The 18,474-nt window shown below is 39.7% G+C and overlaps 2 protein-coding genes across 16 annotated transcripts in view; one reads left to right on the top strand and one right to left on the bottom strand.

The window, feature by feature from the left end:
• Nucleotides 1-6,810, bottom strand: part of sytl2a (synaptotagmin-like 2a) — a 28,466-nt gene extending 21,656 nt beyond the window's left edge. For 6 of the 15 annotated variants that reach the window (XM_035434693.1, XM_035434690.1, XM_035434694.1 and 3 more), the window contains exon 1: nucleotides 6,589-6,803. The gene's annotated coding sequence lies outside the window, so the exon portion shown is untranslated. Of the gene's footprint in view, nucleotides 1-6,588 lie in introns of all 15 variants that reach the window. The other 9 variants (XM_035434698.1, XM_035434697.1, XR_004767025.1 and 6 more) reach the window with 8 other exon arrangements.
• A 3,317-nt stretch (nucleotides 6,811-10,127) lies between these two features.
• Nucleotides 10,128-18,411, top strand: ccdc83 (coiled-coil domain containing 83). Its single transcript, XM_035432688.1, has 10 exons — nucleotides 10,128-10,650; nucleotides 11,098-11,182; nucleotides 11,497-11,665; nucleotides 11,912-12,079; nucleotides 12,661-12,752; nucleotides 13,052-13,120; nucleotides 13,292-13,413; nucleotides 13,507-13,598; nucleotides 16,088-16,233; nucleotides 17,823-18,411. The coding sequence occupies exons 1-10, from the start codon at nucleotides 10,586-10,588 to the stop codon at nucleotides 17,982-17,984; spliced, it is 1,170 nt and encodes a 389-aa protein (XP_035288579.1). The 5' UTR covers nucleotides 10,128-10,585; the 3' UTR covers nucleotides 17,985-18,411.
• Nucleotides 18,412-18,474: the final 63 nt, after the last annotated feature.

An 18,474-nucleotide genomic window follows, 5' to 3' on the forward strand; every position in this document is an offset into this window, starting at 1 on the left:
CACCAATTGTGCATTGCCCTACAGTGCTACCAGCCACAGCTGGCACTGGCACATTGGATTGATCCAAGGCCATGAGGCTCATCCATGCACCACAATGTGGTGCCTTAAACAAATAAGCCATTCAGCGGCTTGGTTACCCATTTAGTGCCATTTTGGAGTTTACATGCATCTTTAGACATAAGCTTAGCAAGAGAGTTAGCCCAAAAATTGTCACAGAATTTTCCTCATAGACTATAGTCATAACTACAATTTATCCACTATGAGTAAAGCATTCAAAAAGGAATCTCTTACAATACTCAGAATTTCATAATTAACACCGAAACATAAACACTCATAATTACAAATGTGAGCCATGATGGCATGATAAATGTTAACTACAATCAACCACAGCAATATAGACTACGGTGTTCAGGCCTTCATCACTGAAGTCAAACTGAGATATATGTTCTCTGAACACATACTTTCCTTGTGATTTGGCATTTGGTATCCTAACATCAGGCAAATGGTTTTAATAGGAATTGTAACATCTGAGGTTTTCGCTCAGACAAATCGGTACAGATGAGTAGGATTGTATTTTAGTTCAAAGTAGGCTATGTCTTAAAATGCACCACCTCCATGTTATCATACTCGAATGATCTCAAACCTCTGTAGCACCTCTGTTGTATAAAACACCTTAAAAATCACATTAAAGCTCTCAGTTGAGGCTACGGAAATTCCTCTTAATCCTGTCAAAAACTGGAAAAATATGACTTAGCATTTCTCAAAAGAAATTAATATAACATGTAATTGGTATCAATGAACCCTACAGTAAACAGACTGTCAGAGATGTCCAGAAGAATTTATGCTCATGTTTTAAATGCACACCACAGAAAGTCCTGGGGTCTAATATTCAAGTTTAACAGCTACTTCCCTCACCTCGTCACGCTGAATTAGCATATCTATGCATCAACATAGAAGTCCACAGAACAAGCAGGATGAGCAGCATTTAAAATTCTGGGAACATTATTTTAGCAAAAGAATTATATTGATGAGAACTGTATCACATTTAGCTGTATTTTTTCAGAACATTGGACCATACCAATACTGCCTATTCTCAAAACTTCCCAATCAAAATATCTATGTGAGACCTTGGGTCATATTGTATTTGCAATAAAATCAACCTTTCAGACCTAACACATGCAGATTATGTGGGCACAATTTACACAAGGGTTAAGTGTTTTGGACAATTAAACATTTAATGTTATATGACTACAGCCAGGTCCAACTTAATACAGTATGTGTAATAGTGGATTATCATTCCACTCAAAAACAGCAAGATAGAGTAGAAGGCATTCCTTCAAAAGAATGCCGGCATTATTTTCATTAGAAAAAAAAAAAAAAAAACCCAAAAAACAAGAAGCTGCACGAGTTGCATGAGATCATTGTTTTAACAGTTCATTCCCATGATTGTTTTCCTGCTGGATATGCCAACTACCATTTGACTACCTTCATCCAGAAATCAAAGGCTCTCTGACACACAGGTCTTAGAAAAACATACATTTATTTCAAGGTTTAACCACAAGCCAATAGCTACTGACCACTAGTGTGCAAAAAAGGAATGATGAAGAATTTAATTAAAAGTAATCTTTCCTAAATTCAAACAAGTGGTGGCCAGTGAGCTCAAATTAGGGGAAGAGCATGCATTTATCTTAATATCATAACTATCTTTGCATGACTAGCAAGTTCAAATTAGGACTACCCATTAGTGGCTGATTCCTCTTAGCAATACTGCATCAAATGTGAACCTCTATCTTCGTGCATTTCACGTGAAACATTTTTTTTAATATAATGAAAAAGCAGTACTATATCATTAAAAACCAAACCCCACTCTTTTTGTAGTAACCAAACATAGTGCAGCATTGTTCAGCATCTGACTGCCATACTTACATACTACTGTTATTTTCCAGATGGAATAAAAAAATTGCACATTTTTAAAAACAATTTGAAAACAATACTCTCACACTTTATTATATGACTGAATTAAATATCTAGGAAACACTATGACAGTAGAAAATATAAAATAATTTCTATGCAAACACACTGTCCACAAAAAGCAAGTAAAATATCGCTAATTATAAGTCAACAAGAATCATTTCATCAGGCAAGTTCTCAATCACTCAGTCATTTTTAGTCACATGCACTCACACATTACCTCCCCAGATCAGGAAATCCACATATATTTCCACAAATCTGCTCATTAAACTCTCTTGGCTGTATGGAACAACTTACTTGCAGTCCATCTGAACAAACCTATGGTGCCAACACAGCAGTCATCCTTAAGTAATAACGCTCTCGTCAGATCACTTGAGTCAGCAACCTGAGGTTCATGAAAAATGTCAAACGTTGCTTCCTCGTAGATTCACCAACATTATTCCAAGAAAAACAAACCCACTAAACTGCACGTACCAGAACTTCCACTAGAAGGGCTGCGACGTTTCACTGCTTTAGCTTAATGCTCAACAGGGATCTGATGGGGACATTTTACTCTGCCGTATCCTCCCATTAGCCCAGAGTGAAATGGCATTGCTTTCCTCATTCTCCAAAACAGAATCTTAAATATACTTTATTGCGCGTAGTTAAGTCCACTACAGCCATCAAAGAAAGGCTATTTGGCCATGCTCCTCAGTACAGTCCAATGCATGGCTTGTAAGGAGGGAAACTGTGTGCCTGTGCTTGCAGCAGAAAAACTGCAAGTTTTAATATAAATTAAAAATTATATTAAAACATGCATTTTCTGCAAAAGATGCCTTTCATATCATATCAGATTCCGCAAATTTTCAAACAAACACATTGCATGCTGGATACAGCAAAGCACAATCATTATAGCAGCATTTTAATTAGTTACCTCTGAAACTATGGCATCAAAAGGATTTTGAGCATAGATACAGTTTCTTTTGATCTGCCTCTAAACAGACTATGTGATGCATCAGAACTGTACTTTGAACTGCGGTCTTAACACAGCATTACTGTCAGGTTTACTGACTACAAAATCATTCCCAAATTGAGATGGCTTTTCTGAAGGAAAAGGTCAGCACGAAAGAAAATCATCACAGCTATTTGCCTCTTCCAGAGGACTGTTGTAGCCCATACAGACATTGAAGGCTTGTGGAAACAAGAACTTGGTATGTTAGGTTTGAGATAACATGATGGGAGATTTTGTTGTAAACAACAGCACCAAAGGGATTAAGTACTTGCATCATGTATATCCACAATGAACTACACTTTAAGTCATATTTTCAACAAAAAAAAAGAAAACAAAAGGAAAAAAGCAAATTATCATCAATGTACTTTAAAGTATTTTAGCTATGCTAAAAAATTGTTTTAAGTACTTTAGCCAAGCAGCCCAAGACACAGTATTGTCCCGCATTCACTCCCCCTCTGATTGGTCGTGCAATCGGATCCAATAAACAGAAGTTTGGTCAAGTTACCACTAGATGGTAAAAATGGTACTAGAGAAATTAACTATGCTTGTTTACGTGTCTTTGGTGTGTTTTTTTGGCTCCATGTTATATTGTGCCGGTCCAATCTTGCCAGTCTTCCAGTCTTACATTCAATTTAAATCTCATACCCATAAGGTTAGCTGAAGGTATGGCAACTGTTCTTAAATGTGAAGCACAACAAAAGTCTTGCCAGGAGTTAAGTTGAATGCTTAGTGTGTCTGAACTCAGTTTGTCGCAACTATCTAGCAACAATGTTTTTGGTTTTTTGGTTTGGTTTGAATTAAATTGAGTGAAATCTTATCTACCTTAAGTTTTTTTTTAAACCCAGGGTAGCATAATACATTTAGCCTGTTGTGCGGGTAAAATTTCTTGCACTAAAGTTGAAAGAAATATGGCAAAGAAGAAGGAGTTAGCCTTAGATGTGTGGGGCAAGTAAACATTGTGGCAAAAAGGTTATTCCCAGTGAGAAATAGCAAATAAGCTTAAAATTCCAGGTGCAGTGTTCAGTGCACACTCTGAAGGTTTCAGCTGATGGTCAGTAATGTTAATGGGAGAAGACCAAATCTAACGTAATTGTGCCCAACCTCACAAAACATCCCCTTCTACTATGTGGGATCAAAACAGGATGATACAAAATAAAACAAACAATAAATAAAGTGAGCAGGAAACAGTGGAAAGGGAGTATAATACAGAACTAGAACTCGAACTAGGATATTGCAGTTAGGCTATACTTCCATTTCTTTGGATACAACAGTTAGGCTATACTTCTATTTCTTTGCATCGAGTCAGTTGCTTAACCAGACAAGCCTGTCTACATTGTCGGACGACAGGGCAGCTCCCTTCTTAACAATATGCCCAGACAATGAAAAACTGCATTTGCACTGTTTAACTCAGGAAAACATGGATTCCCACTGAAAACGCTGCTTTATTTTATTGTTAAGGAGTATATTAAATGAGTAAATACAGTGAAACCGCGAAACTAATTAGGCTTCAGTAGTACTGAAATGTAAATATAGTATCAGTCAGGTGTTTCGTTATATCATTTGCAGCATTTATTTCTGAGCAAAATAAAGTCGGAGCTCAGAACTGATGCTCGAATTTCGAGCAAAGAGATTCAAATACCTTAATCTCTTTGCTCGAAATTCGAGTATCATTTCTGAGCTCCGACTTTTCCGACTTGTCAAATTTCTGCCCTGCGAGAGCTGCCCCAGTCAACTGTAAGTGCTGTTATTTTGAAGTGGAAACATCAAGGAGCAACAACAGCTCAGCCACAAAGCGTTAGGCCACACAAGCTCACAGAACCTGACTGCCGAGTGCTGAAGTGTGTAGCACATAAACATTGTCTGTCCTCGCGTGCAACACTCACTACAGAGTTCCACACTACCTCTGGAAACAATGTCAGCACAAGAACTGTACATTGGGAGCTTCATGGAATGGGTTTCATGGCTGAGTGGCCACACAAAACCTAAGATCACTATGTGCAGTGTCAAGCGTCGGCTGGAGCACACCACCATTGGACTCTGGAGCAGTGGAAATGCATTCTCTGGTGTGATGAATCACACTTCTCTATCTGGCAGTCTGATGGACAAATCTGGGTTTGGCAAATGCCAGGAGATGCACAGTGCCTACTATAAAGTTAGGGGGAAGAATAATGGTCTGGGGCTGTTCTTCATGATTTGGGCTAGGCCCCTTAGTATATCATAATGCTACAGCATACAATGACATTCTAGAGAATTTGTGCTTCCAAATTTGTGGCAACAGTTAGGGGAAGGCCCTTTCCCTTTGCACAAAGCGAGGTTCATGAAGAAATGGTTTGCCGAGTTTGGTGTGGAAGAACTTCACTGGCCTACACAGAACCCTGACCTCTACCCCATCAAACATTTTTGGGATGAATTGGAATTGGAATGGAAGTGAATCCCCACAGCCATATTCCAAAATCTAGTGGAAAGCCTTCCCAGAAGAGTGGAGGCTGTTATAACAGCAGAGGTGGGACCAACTCCATATTAATGCCCATGGATTGGAATGATATGTTCAACAAGCTCATATGTATGTGATCTTTGGGTGTCCACGTAGTTTTGGCCATGTAGTGAACTTTGCATGTACTTAAGCAGGTGTTAACAGACTAAAGCAGGCGCTACCTTTTATTTTAAAACCTGAGACAAATGACGTGGTACGTTTGTAATCACTTGCCTCAGATTGTAACTCGAAGTTCAATATTGGTTAAGTGTTAGGGTAAACAAGTATTTTGATATTTTATCAGTATATCAGCACACTTACTCTTACACTTTACTCTTAAAAAGACAAATAAAACGCTTCTGCGTTTCTACTTAACACTGTTCGCTTAGAAACAAACAGCAATGAGCAGTATTACGGAATATAAAACATATATCTTTAATTAAAAATAGAAATATATTTCAAATTTCACCTTTAAATCCAGTGAAAATGTTTTTCTATTAATATAGAAAGAATGTGGAACAGAAAACCGCAAGACAGGGGACTCTCTAGAGCTACAGTAATTGCTTGTGTTCGCAGTATACGACTGGGTGATGTATGACACGAATTCACACCAACCGAGAATGCATTGCCTATTACATATCACAATAATTCTCCACGAACCCGTGTTTATATCTTAAGCCAGAAAAGAACCCATTAGTCTAATAACGGTGAGGTTTCAGCGACATCAAAGAAAACACATTGATATATAAAAGTAGCCTACATGAAAGCACTAGGCGCTTAAGTTTCTTTCTGCAAAGTCCGCTTGCTGAAGTTTTTGAACCTATTTGGGAATCTTACAATTAATTCTCTTATCGCTTACTCTCTAACATTAGCATTCGAATTTAACATCTTAATGTTGGAACGTGAAGCTAGTATATAATTTAACTTATTAATACAACGTCATTTCTGATAACGGCGATTTTTCGACCGAAATCCAGTAGCTTCATGAACTTCTTCAGGTATACCATTTCCTGTTTTAGCATGTAGAATTGTTTTCATGTCAGTACACGTTCTAAACCTCGCACATACATTTCGGAAAGAAAATAAAGGAAAACGCATTATATGCACAGGGAATAACGGATTTAAATAAAAACCAGCCGTAAATTTACTCTACCTCTTGTTCTGGTTCTTCTCTTGATAACACCACAGAAGCATATCGAACCTAGACGAAAAGCCTGTGGGCAGCTGCTTGTGACTGACGAAAAAGAGGAATGACTACAGTTATAATGAACATTTTCAGCCGTGGACTTGCGTTATACACCTCCACGCTGTTGGATTTAATCCAAGAAAAATGAATGTTTGGACACGCATAAGGATCAAATAGCCTATTGTTGTACCTATGCTTTTAGGTTTCATTTCAGCTTTGGAGGAATTCGGACTGCTGGACCCAGTGTCTAATTAAGGGGGACAATTAATTCACATGAAAATATTGGGGGTAACGCGCATCCCTGTCTCCTCCCAAAGCTGCTTGTAGCATACAATAGCGCATAATCACATTAAAAAGTGACATTGCTAAATTAGTTTTGGGCGAGGTGCACCAACAAACAATATGTATACAGACACGCTGTTATTTATTCCTTGGTGTTGGTTTGACATTTGTGCGATTTGGATCTAGTAGCGTATCTCAAAGTTTAGTGTAGGCTGACGTTTCAGAACCAAGAACGCTTTGCATACAGCTCATAGCCTAGTCATTTCCTGTTTTGGCTAACCCAGAATGATGTTATCAAATTAATGGCATTCTGTTGCACAGTGTTCGACTGAAACCAGGCCTATCCAAATAAGTTAGTTTATTTAAAAAATAAAAATAAAAAACCGATCAAATTAATTAAAATCTTGAAAATAGAACTGCAGTTGCACTGTTTATATTCTTTCTAAAAGCCTTTAGATGTTATTTGATCTTGGCCGTTGGCAACAAGCCACTTCCTTTCATGAGTTTCCAGACTATATGATTTTAAAAATGGTTTCAATGGTTGTATGATGACAGTCACAGTTCATAGTAAACTTAGTCATAGTAAAAGTAAAAATGCAGTTTAAAAAAAAGTATAAATATAATTAAAATTTATCTAATGTGTAAAATGTTGCATAAATGTGGTGAATTCTTCAACACATAATCAAATCAGTCAGTGCTGTGATAGAGGCAAATGTGTACACACCTCAACTTGTAAACCTGCATTTGTCCTTAAGCAAATCACTCATGTCATTGCGACACTACCCCGGATAAATCTGTCAAGACCCAATCTGCCATAAACTAATACTGTATATTCAAATCCAGATGTAGATGGGCTTACAAATCTTACAATGTTAGCACAAGGCACATAGTACCGTATTGCCTTCAAAGTAAGTCATATTTTTCATTTAAATATTCCAAAAAAAAAAAAATATATATATATATACATACATACACACACACACACACACACACGTGACAAATTAAAGGGAAAACCAACATAAAGTGTCTTCGTAAGATGTTTGGCCACCACGAGCTACCAGAGCCCAGAACACTTTTTAGATAACAAATACAGGCAGACTAGCAAGGACTGGGCAGAAGTGTGCACAGAACCAGATTGTCAGTGCATCATAGCAATGACTGAGCATGGTTGTTTTATATTTTAGAAGTGGAAATCCTGTACAGTATCCCTTTGAGGGCTACTTAAACCCTGATAACAACATTTGTTTTGTTCCCTTTTTTTTCTTTATGCATGAAGAAAACTTGTCTGCCTCAATGAATGTTGAATCATGAAAAGAGATGCGCCGTGTTCGAATCAATGCATTTGCCTACTATTATTGAGTATACAAGTCATATACAAGTTCTATACAAATTTCTAATATTAGGCAAGTGCTCTGATTTAAACACAGTCAAGACATTCCATGAAACATGTTTACAACAGAAGACCGCAACATACAGAAAGTTGTCAAGCCAGTTCATCATCCCATCACAAATGAAAAAAACAACATCATCTCCATCCTGGGCCTTGTTTCCCCTAGGTTGCATAAACAATGCAGGATAATTTGATGTGTGCTGTATCAAATTATGTCATTAATTAAATTTGGGTGATGCAACCCTTTGCACAATCACAAAGCACATATTTTTCAAACTCTCATGATGTAAGCTTTGTCATTTTTATTTTGTTTTTGGGGTTGTAGATCACTGAACTGTGACAACACTAGAGATATCCACCTCTAAAGAGCAAGAACTCATCCTTGGCGGTTATGAAAAGCAGAAAGCCACCCCAACCAGCAAATATCAAACATGAAATCAAACATCCCAAAACAAGAGGGGAGGCCTGGCAGAGAACAGCAGATTCATTAAATACGTAAGAAGACTTATTCATTTAAGAGTGGCTAATTTAATTCTGATAAATTTTAAAGTGGTGGCAAGCCCCTAGTATGTGGACTCTTTTGCTTTTGGATAATGTCCCCCATACTGAAACATTAAATTATATTGTTTTTCATGACTTCCCAGGGCATGTGACAGCAGTTACAAGAGGGCCTGGCAGCAGATCAAAGTGAAATATCAAAAAATAGCCTATTGTAAACAGGTATCCTGTTTATTGCAATTCTATATTTTCAGCTTGGTAACGTACAAATAAGTGATTAACCTCCCAAAACTCGTATGTATGAGGTAGCCCAAGTGTATTTCAAAAAGATGTTTACAATCCTAAATATGTAACAATGCAAGTTCGTTAGTTATTTTTTAAAGGACTTGGACACCCAAAGCTCCCAGGAGATGGCCAGTTCAGCTGGTAGCTGGTGGTGCTACTGGAGGAAGGACATTTGAAAACAGTATAAATAGCCTATAGATATTATGGTGGGTAGCACAGTTGCCTTAGAGCAAGAAGGTGCTTGGTTCGAATCCTGGCTCAGGCCTTCCTACCAGAAGATTGCATGTTCTACCTGTGTCCACGTTGGTTTCCTCCGGGTACACCGGTTTCCGCCTACAGTCAAACGCCTTGCCAGTTAACCACACACTAGGTGCGAGTGTGTGAGTGAATGGTGTGTGTGTGTGTGTGTGTGTGTGTGCCCTGCAATGGACTGGTGACCTGTCCAGGGTGTATTCCTGCCTGCCACCCAATGAATGCAGGGATAGGCTCCAGCACCCAGGCACAGTTTGAATGACCACATTCTTTTCAAATGGTAAAATGAAAACACACAGGGAAACATGATATAATTTAGGAAACATTGGGTAGCTAGCATTGCTTTGGAATAGAGTTAATTTGCATGAGATAAATAAAAAAAATAGCCAATATTGTTTGTTGTAACTTGGCCTCATTTTGATATCAATACATTTAACGGTAGGTCTATATTTTAAAAGTTTCAATTAACAACTTATAGACAGTGCTTTGTAAGCATGAGTAACTTTGCATTTTTTGCGCTGTAGAATACATATCTACATAAGTTTGAATCAGTGGGAGCAGTGGGAGTGTTGTGCCGAAATCTGACTCCCTGCCAACAGGTTAACGGGACTATGTTGACAGTAGCCAGTTGTTTATTTAGCCACTGTTTCACATAAATAGACACCCTTTGATGCTTATTCATAATGTCCTCATTTTACTATTAGATTACTTTGTTTAGACTTTTTCGCAGCCAGGAGACAACCTTGAATGAATTTGTACGCAAACTCCTGCGTTTCCATGGGAGCAAAAGAACACAAATCAATAGTGTGTCTGATTTGCTTTGTTTCAAGACTTCGAGGACTGAGCAAATAGGTTTTCATCATAGATAGCAAGCTAGCTAACTGACATAGTTTGCGTCAATATCAATGCCACAATAAATTGATAATAAATTCACCTGCAGATGCTGTTATTTGTTAAAATTTCATCTTAAGTAATGTTTACGCAACTTCAGCAGGCAAGCAGCAAACTATTCATCTTGCTAGCTTAGCTAGTTATTTGCTGAATAGGTTAACGTTAGCTAGCTAACGTCAAGGTATTTGAACCTAACCTTATCTATATCAGTTAGGTAGCTAGCTGAGTAACATTTAATTGCGGTCATGACTCAGCCCGGTGTAATTGAACTAACTAACTAGAAAGTTAATCCTCGTTGAATGAAAGTAGCTACTGTGTAGTTGTTTCGAGCTAATTTGCCAGCCGCTAAATAAACATTTGATTACCATGCCAAAGAAGAAACAGACTGATGAAGACAAACTGACGTTAGCAGAGTCCTTCATAAATTTCCAGTAAGGAACCGATTCTTTTACATTTGAACTCTCAGCTGAGACCAAAACTTATGTATCGATAGCTAATAACAATAGCATTTATGTGCTTTACATTATTATTATTAATATTATTATTATTATTATTAATAATAATAATAATAATAATAATAATAATAATAATAATAATAATTTTTTTATTTTATTTAAATTAGGTACGCCGCTGAGATTTACTTAATTACCTGCCTATCTAGCATGGCTGAATCACGAAAAAGTATTGCGCAATATGTGGTCATTATTCGAGAACATGCAGAGCCTGTTATGCATTTGATTCTATATTTGCATTTTAGACATTTCTAATATAATTTTAATGTTGCAATAACTGTTTGTAGACTCTTTCGAAAGTTTGAGAAAAGTGATTGCATTCCAGTCGGACATTCTCAGACCATGATGTGTCTCTAACTTTTCCAGAATTCAAGTTAAGAGAAAAGAAGTCGAGGATTACCAGGAGGAAGTTAGTCTACTTGAGTACAAGAACCAAAGATACAAGAATCAAGTAAGAGCGTTTAGCATGATTTGATGCCGATTAAATTTAACTACCTGTTTGAATATAGACCGTTCAAATTTTCTACTTCGTAAAACCTGGGAGACGTTCGTGGGAATTCCATCCCAAACCGTTAGCTAGTCAACCATGTCTCCGAAGCAAAATGTTTTATGATTTGGGTTTGGTATTCATGTGAGCCATTTAAAGTGAATAATTCTAAATGGGGGTCCTGGTAAATTTCTCTTATTCCATGCAGAAAGGATTACAAATGAGTGTACTGCAGTGATGATGTGAATAATGAAGTTGGTGTGCGTGTGTGTGTGTAGAGGCAACAGCTGAAAGAGGAGCAGTTGGGCCACATCAAGTCTCTGCACAAGCAGTTGAAAGACAAGGAGGGAAAGCTAGTGCAGAAAGAGGTGGCATGCAGGCAAGAGGTTGACCAAGCCTTACAAGAAAATGTGGAGCTCATCAGGACCCAGGAGCTGCAGCTGGCAGGTACCTCCATAGGCCCCCTGAACCTCCTCTATGTCCCTTGTATGCTAATACATACTGCTTTATAATGCACCACGACGGTGCCTTGCAGCTAAAGTTGCTTTTCAGTTCAGTCAGTCATGGGATATTTTATTCAGCCATTATTCTTACAGACACAAAATAAGAATAGAAGCGTTTGTATGGACGTGTATGTGTATATGCATGTATATGTCGGTATAGCTGTGTGTATAAGTTTGTATGTGCGTGTAGAGTTGCAGAAAGAGCTCAACATTCTGGAAAAGCGAGTCAATGCCCTGCAAACAGAGAAGCAGATCTGGGTGGATTATAAACTGGTGGGCAGCCAGGGAAACCAACAACAGATCCAGCTGCTGGAAGATGAGCTCACACATATACACAAGACCTTCCAGGAGATGTCAGGTATGTGTCATATGTCTCCACCTGGACAGATGGATGGAGGGACAGACTGACGGAGCCTAATTTTTTACATAATAGTCAAATACAGCCCCCCACCCCTCACCCATGCATTCTTATATCGCTTAGCCCCACATATTTTACTGTGATTAATTTGAATCTGAATATGTTTAACTGAATATGTGACTAATTGAATGCTACAGTAATTCAGCATGGGCCAATGAAATGTCTGATGGCAGGCACTGAGAACTGTGGGCCATTCTTTTATGTATGACTACTTAGAGACTGTAATGTTCATTTCTGCTATAGTGTTCATGTTTGAATCAAGGACCACCGGGTACTTTATTATGCCCACATATATTGAGATTAATGTCCACAGTAAAATACAAAAGGGGGTATTTAATATTTTTTTAAGATATACCTCTGAACACTGGACACTCATTGTGTAGGGATCATAAAAGCCAAAAAACTTTAGCAGCCTCATTTTACACAAGGCTTATGCAGAGCACTTTAACCTTTGCCTTAGCTGCCTTAAAAGAATAATAATTTCTATGAATCAATGTAACGTGCCTATTTAATTACTCCAGAGAGTATTGAGTGGACAATGAAGGAGGACATGAAGAAAACTGACAAGAAGACGGAGAGGAAGATGGAGAAGGAGAAGCATCTCGCTTCAGAGGTCTTAAAACGACACCTTTTCAGCACCCGGGCCAGGAATCAATCAATATTTGTCTTTAACAACTCACAGTTAAATACTTAAGTATTTTTTTCTCCTTCACACAGTTTGGCAGGGTGATTCAGCTGATTGCCAAACTTGCCAAATTGTGTTTGTGACAGAAAAACGGAATACTAGCTTAATCAAAGTTAGTTGAGTGAGTCAATTTTAAGGAAAAATGTTGATTGAAGGTTGAGGTCACAGGCATCACAGACTGAATGTGTGTCGTTAGTTTTTATGACAGTGTCTTTCTCTTTCGTCAGAGAGCCATTAAACACCTTGACAAACACAGCCGGCTGGCCATCAAAGAAAACAAATGGCTCAAGAAAGCGGTAATGTGGATGCACATGTGGATATTCGTTACAGTTTAGAGATGACACTTAAGAATTTAATTCCTTTTTTGCAGTTTACAGTTGTATGTATGTGTCTATTAGCTAAACGAGCACATATATGTAACCTGTACAAGTTCCCTGAAATGACCAAATGCCATCTTGTGGTTACAGCTTTCCTTTTACAAATTAGAAGTTTCACGTCTGGAAGTGGCTGTTCAGAAGCTTGAGGAGAAGAATTTGGCAGTTTTAAATCAACTGTTTGATCTGAAATTCAGTGACCCCAGTATACTCAGGTATTAATGGCCAACCTGTCCACTTACAGACAGACAAAAGTAAGATGGCTTTCCACCTCAGTCCCACCCTGTCTATTTGTCTGTTCCCCACAGTGACATCTTTATAAGCAAGACGCCTGATCTGAGTGTGTCTGACTCAGAAACTCCAGGGGAGACCATGGAACTGGGCATCATTGGCAAACCAGGTAAACATCACGCATCCATCTGTAAAACACAGCTTGTGTTGCAGGTGAACATGTGGTTTCTACAGTCCAGCGTGATGTCACCTGTTTTTGTGTGCCTTTGCTGCATAACCCTTCAGAAGGACTTATACAGGACAGTGCAATACAAAGGCCACATGGGGGCGCTCAGACTACTCTGAATAGTGTGAGAGGGAACCTGAACAGAGGAGTAAAATCCACTGCACATTTCTGGAACTTGTTGGAATTGCAGATGGTTGGACTAAATTTTCTGGCTTGAATGCACTGTCCTATATCATGACATATTTAACAACTGAACTCTTGCCTCCTGTTCTGTTTGAAGAAAGACGTCCTCCAAGAGATGCGATGAATAGGGGGTTCTTTAGCTGATGAACTGCCTCTTTGCAACACAGCTGATGAAACCTAATGATCAAAACCCCAATGAACGTTAATGACACATTTCAGAATGTACATTTTTCTTTAAATTGAATTTTTGCATAGGATATTTTAAATGACAAGTTTTGTGCTTTTTAAAAATGTCAGAGGTGGGTTTCACTTACAAATCTCTCACACTCACAAATATCATATTCAGTTGTTCCAAAATGCATTTTTTGTCCAATATTTTGAAAATACAGCCTTGATAAACTAATAGAAACCATTCAGATGGTATAGCATGCTGTAAATTGTAATCACAAACCCCAGAAATGGGATGGATTTTCTAACTGCCTTTCACAATGAACCATGCCATAGCCAAGTCGGGGTCTGTGGGCCATGTGTTGAGTTAAACTGGTTTAAAAACAATCTTCAGAGAGAATATGGAGTATTATTCATTTTAATGTCCATTCTGATCTCTATTACTCCACATTTGATAGACTTTCTTGACTTCTTTAATAACAAACTTTTTTTTCTTTTTTCCTTTTTAATGCCCTAATTTTCATTTTCTTCTGCTATGAAATGCCTGTTTGTATCTGTAACCCATCACTGTAAGTTATCAGAGGGGTGTTTAAACTGCTTGGAAAATAAGTTAATAATGCAACCCCCCCCCCCCTTTTTGAACTCAGTTTGAACAAATTTGGTGCAGTTCTCCCGATGGGTTAACAACCTATTTTCATATCCAGTAATGTTGAATATCTGTTTATATTTCTGGACTCAACTGAGCACTAATTTACAGGAACACTTTTACTTACATTCTTCTGTTAGAACAAACACATTTCTTATCAACAGCTGTACAGAAGAATAGCCCTTAGGTGTCATTTTTATATAAATATGAGCTCAATCCAACCTCCTACACTAAATTTAGTTAAATTCAGGTAATTATTTATCAGCTTCTCCAACCATAAAATACTCAAGTGATGTCAAATCCAGATAAGTATTTAATTATGAGCTAATTAAAGGCCAATTAACTGGGAGCAAGCCTGGAACAAAAAGCATACTCACCAACTCCAGAGAGCGTGGTTAGAAAAACACTGTTCAATGGCAGAGAGGAAGACTGCCCTCTACAGAGCCTACCACTTCAGCATTTCTTGGAGGTATCCATTTTCAGTTCTAACCAAGCCAAACCACACTGAGCTTCAGCTGTCTGGCAGGGCGACTTTACAGCCCGTTATGGCTGCTGGCAAAATAGAAAGAAATATTTGACTTCCGCACACAGAAAGTTGCTTGTGCTCAGCCTATAAAAAGGCATTGAAAACACACAAAGTCTCCATTTCAGTCTCTCCGTATTAGCCCATTGTAGAAAACAATGTACACTAGCTGAGAATTCTGTTGTGCTGAAAATTCTAACAAGCTGCGTCTTGCAAGCAGAGTTCTAGACAGTCAAGTGTAGAGGACAGGCATTCAAACCTCATAATGCCATGAGTGCCCATACATAATATTCTTACCAGCCAGCCCTCAATAAAGCGTAGAGTAAGCACAATACTCTTTGTGACACTGTGAAAACAGAAGACTGGGGCGCTGCAAATTTGTGCTATCAAATAAGTGAATTGCAAGGTTAGTACACTTTGAATACCAACCTCACCATGCACACCCCCACCATAAAATACCATACCATACAGCCCAGGATCAGTCATTCTGTGCCACACATTCACCACTAATAGCAGTAATAGGGCACTGCTTTATATTGTTTTTCCCATACAATGAGCTGAGCATAGATGACCATCTCTCGTGGTGATTAAGCAGTGGGCGTGCACTCCTGGCACCTGTTCCTGGGCCTGCAGACAGACTGCTGGGTTCGGAGATCAGTATCGGGTAATGGCAACGTGGACCAGGGGCAGTGCTGAGTCACATCCTGTCAGGATCAGTCACAATACGGCACACCCACTTCCCTGCGAGACAGTCCGGAATCTGCAGCGCAAGAACACACAGACTCAAAAATCAACAGCCACACAACCTAATATGGACTTAGAAGGGCATCTACAGAACGGAGTCCTGGTGAGTTTTCGCAGCCTTAGGGTGTGCCTGACCCTCTTCCCCCCCCTCCTCTCCCCACACCACAGCGGAAGCAGACGGGGCTCTGGGGTGGTCAGCGGCCCCGGAGAGAGACGAGCCGTCCAGCAGCTGCGCCCAGCCCGCCGACCAGCCAACCGGTTACTCCACCCAGGAGATCAGCGACTTGCTGTACGGCCGCCAGAGCCACGTTCAAGTAAGGCATCGAGTCTAGACCGTGGGTCACTTATTCTCAGGGGCAGAGGGGCCCCAACAAAGGTGTTCCACACCGAAAGGCTTAATTCCCAAAGCCAGCCTGGGCTAATATTTCACAGGCCTCATCCTATCGCTGCTCTGGCCTAATGCCCCCTCGGAAATGCCCTAAAGCACGCCGCTGGATTGGTGAGCGAGAGCACCGCAAAACAGAACCTCCTCATTATTAGTGTAATGGCACTGGGCCCACGTCACAAGACAAAGTCATGCTTTTGAAGTTAGGGGAACATAACGCAGCATTAACTGCAGACAAAGTAAAGACACCTTTACTTTTTATAATCAGATTTATTACTCACTGATTTCGTAATGGGATTAATTTGAGCGAGAGGGAGATATTATTTAGAAAATATTTTATTGTACTTGTGTCTTTTCTTCTAGTTTAAAAAAAAAAATTTGTTTAACTTTTTTATTGTGCTTACCTGTTTGTGAATTGGAAGCTTTGGGGTGGATCTCTGCACTACACGCCCTGTACTTATAGACAGCTTATGTAATCATGGCAAAAAGGCGTGAGCAGGACACTTACTGTACCTGAGTTCATACAGGGAACAAAAAAGGAATATTTCAGAAACAATTCTCTTTAAGAAAGGTCATCTGACAAACTGTGGATGGGCATTTAGGGACTACATTTGATGATACTGTAGGGATCTATAATGTTCAGGGATGTAGTCTAACAGCAAATCACATTGGTGTGCATACAAACAGAAATCTTTGCTGTAAAGCACATTTCAGTCTGAAAGATTAAAAGATAACACAGCCCCAGCCTCATCTGCTGCCGCATATATAGGTCAGCTTCCGCTGTGAGCCAGCAGTGGGGAGCTTCTACCAAAAAGCGAAATATTACTCGCATTGCATTCGTGTACAGCCAGTGTTTGCTTTCTGAGCAATTACTCTTAAGCAGAGATGTGCTTTCAACATCATTCCATAAATCAAGATCTCTGTGAAAATGGCTACATTTTGTCAAAGTAACATCACCTTACAGTAAATGTTTAGCCTTTTTAACAAGGATGAAAGCACTGAACCAGAAACAGGGAACACGTGTGCCAGTCAGGATTAAGAATGAGAAGAGACGGGATAAAATGTACTTTTCCGCTACATTACAACACGGTCCTCGGATTGTTCTGGAACGTGGTAGCGCGCAACGAGATACGCTGCCGGTAGCATCGAAAATCCTCTTTACCCATTCACATTATAATAAATAACTCCATTTTCAAGAGCTGCCTGTGACCTACAGACTTCACCTCGGCTAATTTAGCCAGCCGCTTGCGTTTGAGGTCCTGTGGAGTCATCTCCAGTCTCCCCCAGAAAGGCGGGCTGGCGGGCGGGCAGGATAATGAGCCTGCAGAGACTCAGGCGTCCCTGTGCCACTTCCTCTTGGCAGCGCTCGGAAGGGAGATGGCCGTGCGATATCTTAAAGAAACAATGCCCCTCCTTGTTCCGGGGGACGGGCGAGTTGATGGCCAGCCAAACAGGAAGCATCCCCAGTGTGTGAGCCCCTCTTCTCTCTCCTTCTCTCCCTCTCCCTCTCTGTGGCAGGACTCCCCGCACCTGGGCGCCCTAAAGCTGCTGAATATGGAGGGCAGGAGAGCCGTTCTGCACCAGGTCTCCGCTTCCTGGGACACGCTGCCCCCCGGCCTGCAGGAGATCACCTCCGACTGGCCCGTCACCACCCGCATGATCCTCAGCAGATTCAAATAGCCTGTCTGCACTCCCGCTCCAACACCCGCACAATAAAGGTGCTTTTATACAGAAGGCAAGTTTCCATCCGAGGGCATCTTCTACTGAGGGCGCTGTTGTTCATTGCACTCATCCGTTTAGTTGTTTCACAGGTGGTCACATACATTTCCCACATAACCAATCCTCATCAGACCCTCATGTTCTTCCAGTTGTAAAACTTAAAAAAAATTTTTTATAAAGAAGATGCAAAGACGACAACATTTGTGGAAGCTGCACTTTATTTGAAAATCAACCAATTTCTGCTTACATACATTTTTTAATATATAAACAAAAATAGAATCTGCAAGGACGATGCAGCAAATATGCTAAATTAATGAACAGAATTGCCTTCATGTTTCTGACCATCCTTCACAACCCCTGGTCCACCCCACCCACCCCACCCCACCCCTGGCCCCGCCCCCCCGATTGGACAGGGTCCTTTATATACACAAAGCACCGATCAACAGCGCTC

Source organism: Anguilla anguilla, chromosome 9 (assembly GCF_013347855.1).
Source record: "Anguilla anguilla isolate fAngAng1 chromosome 9, fAngAng1.pri, whole genome shotgun sequence".
Classification (NCBI taxonomy): Eukaryota; Metazoa; Chordata; class Actinopteri; order Anguilliformes; family Anguillidae; genus Anguilla; species Anguilla anguilla.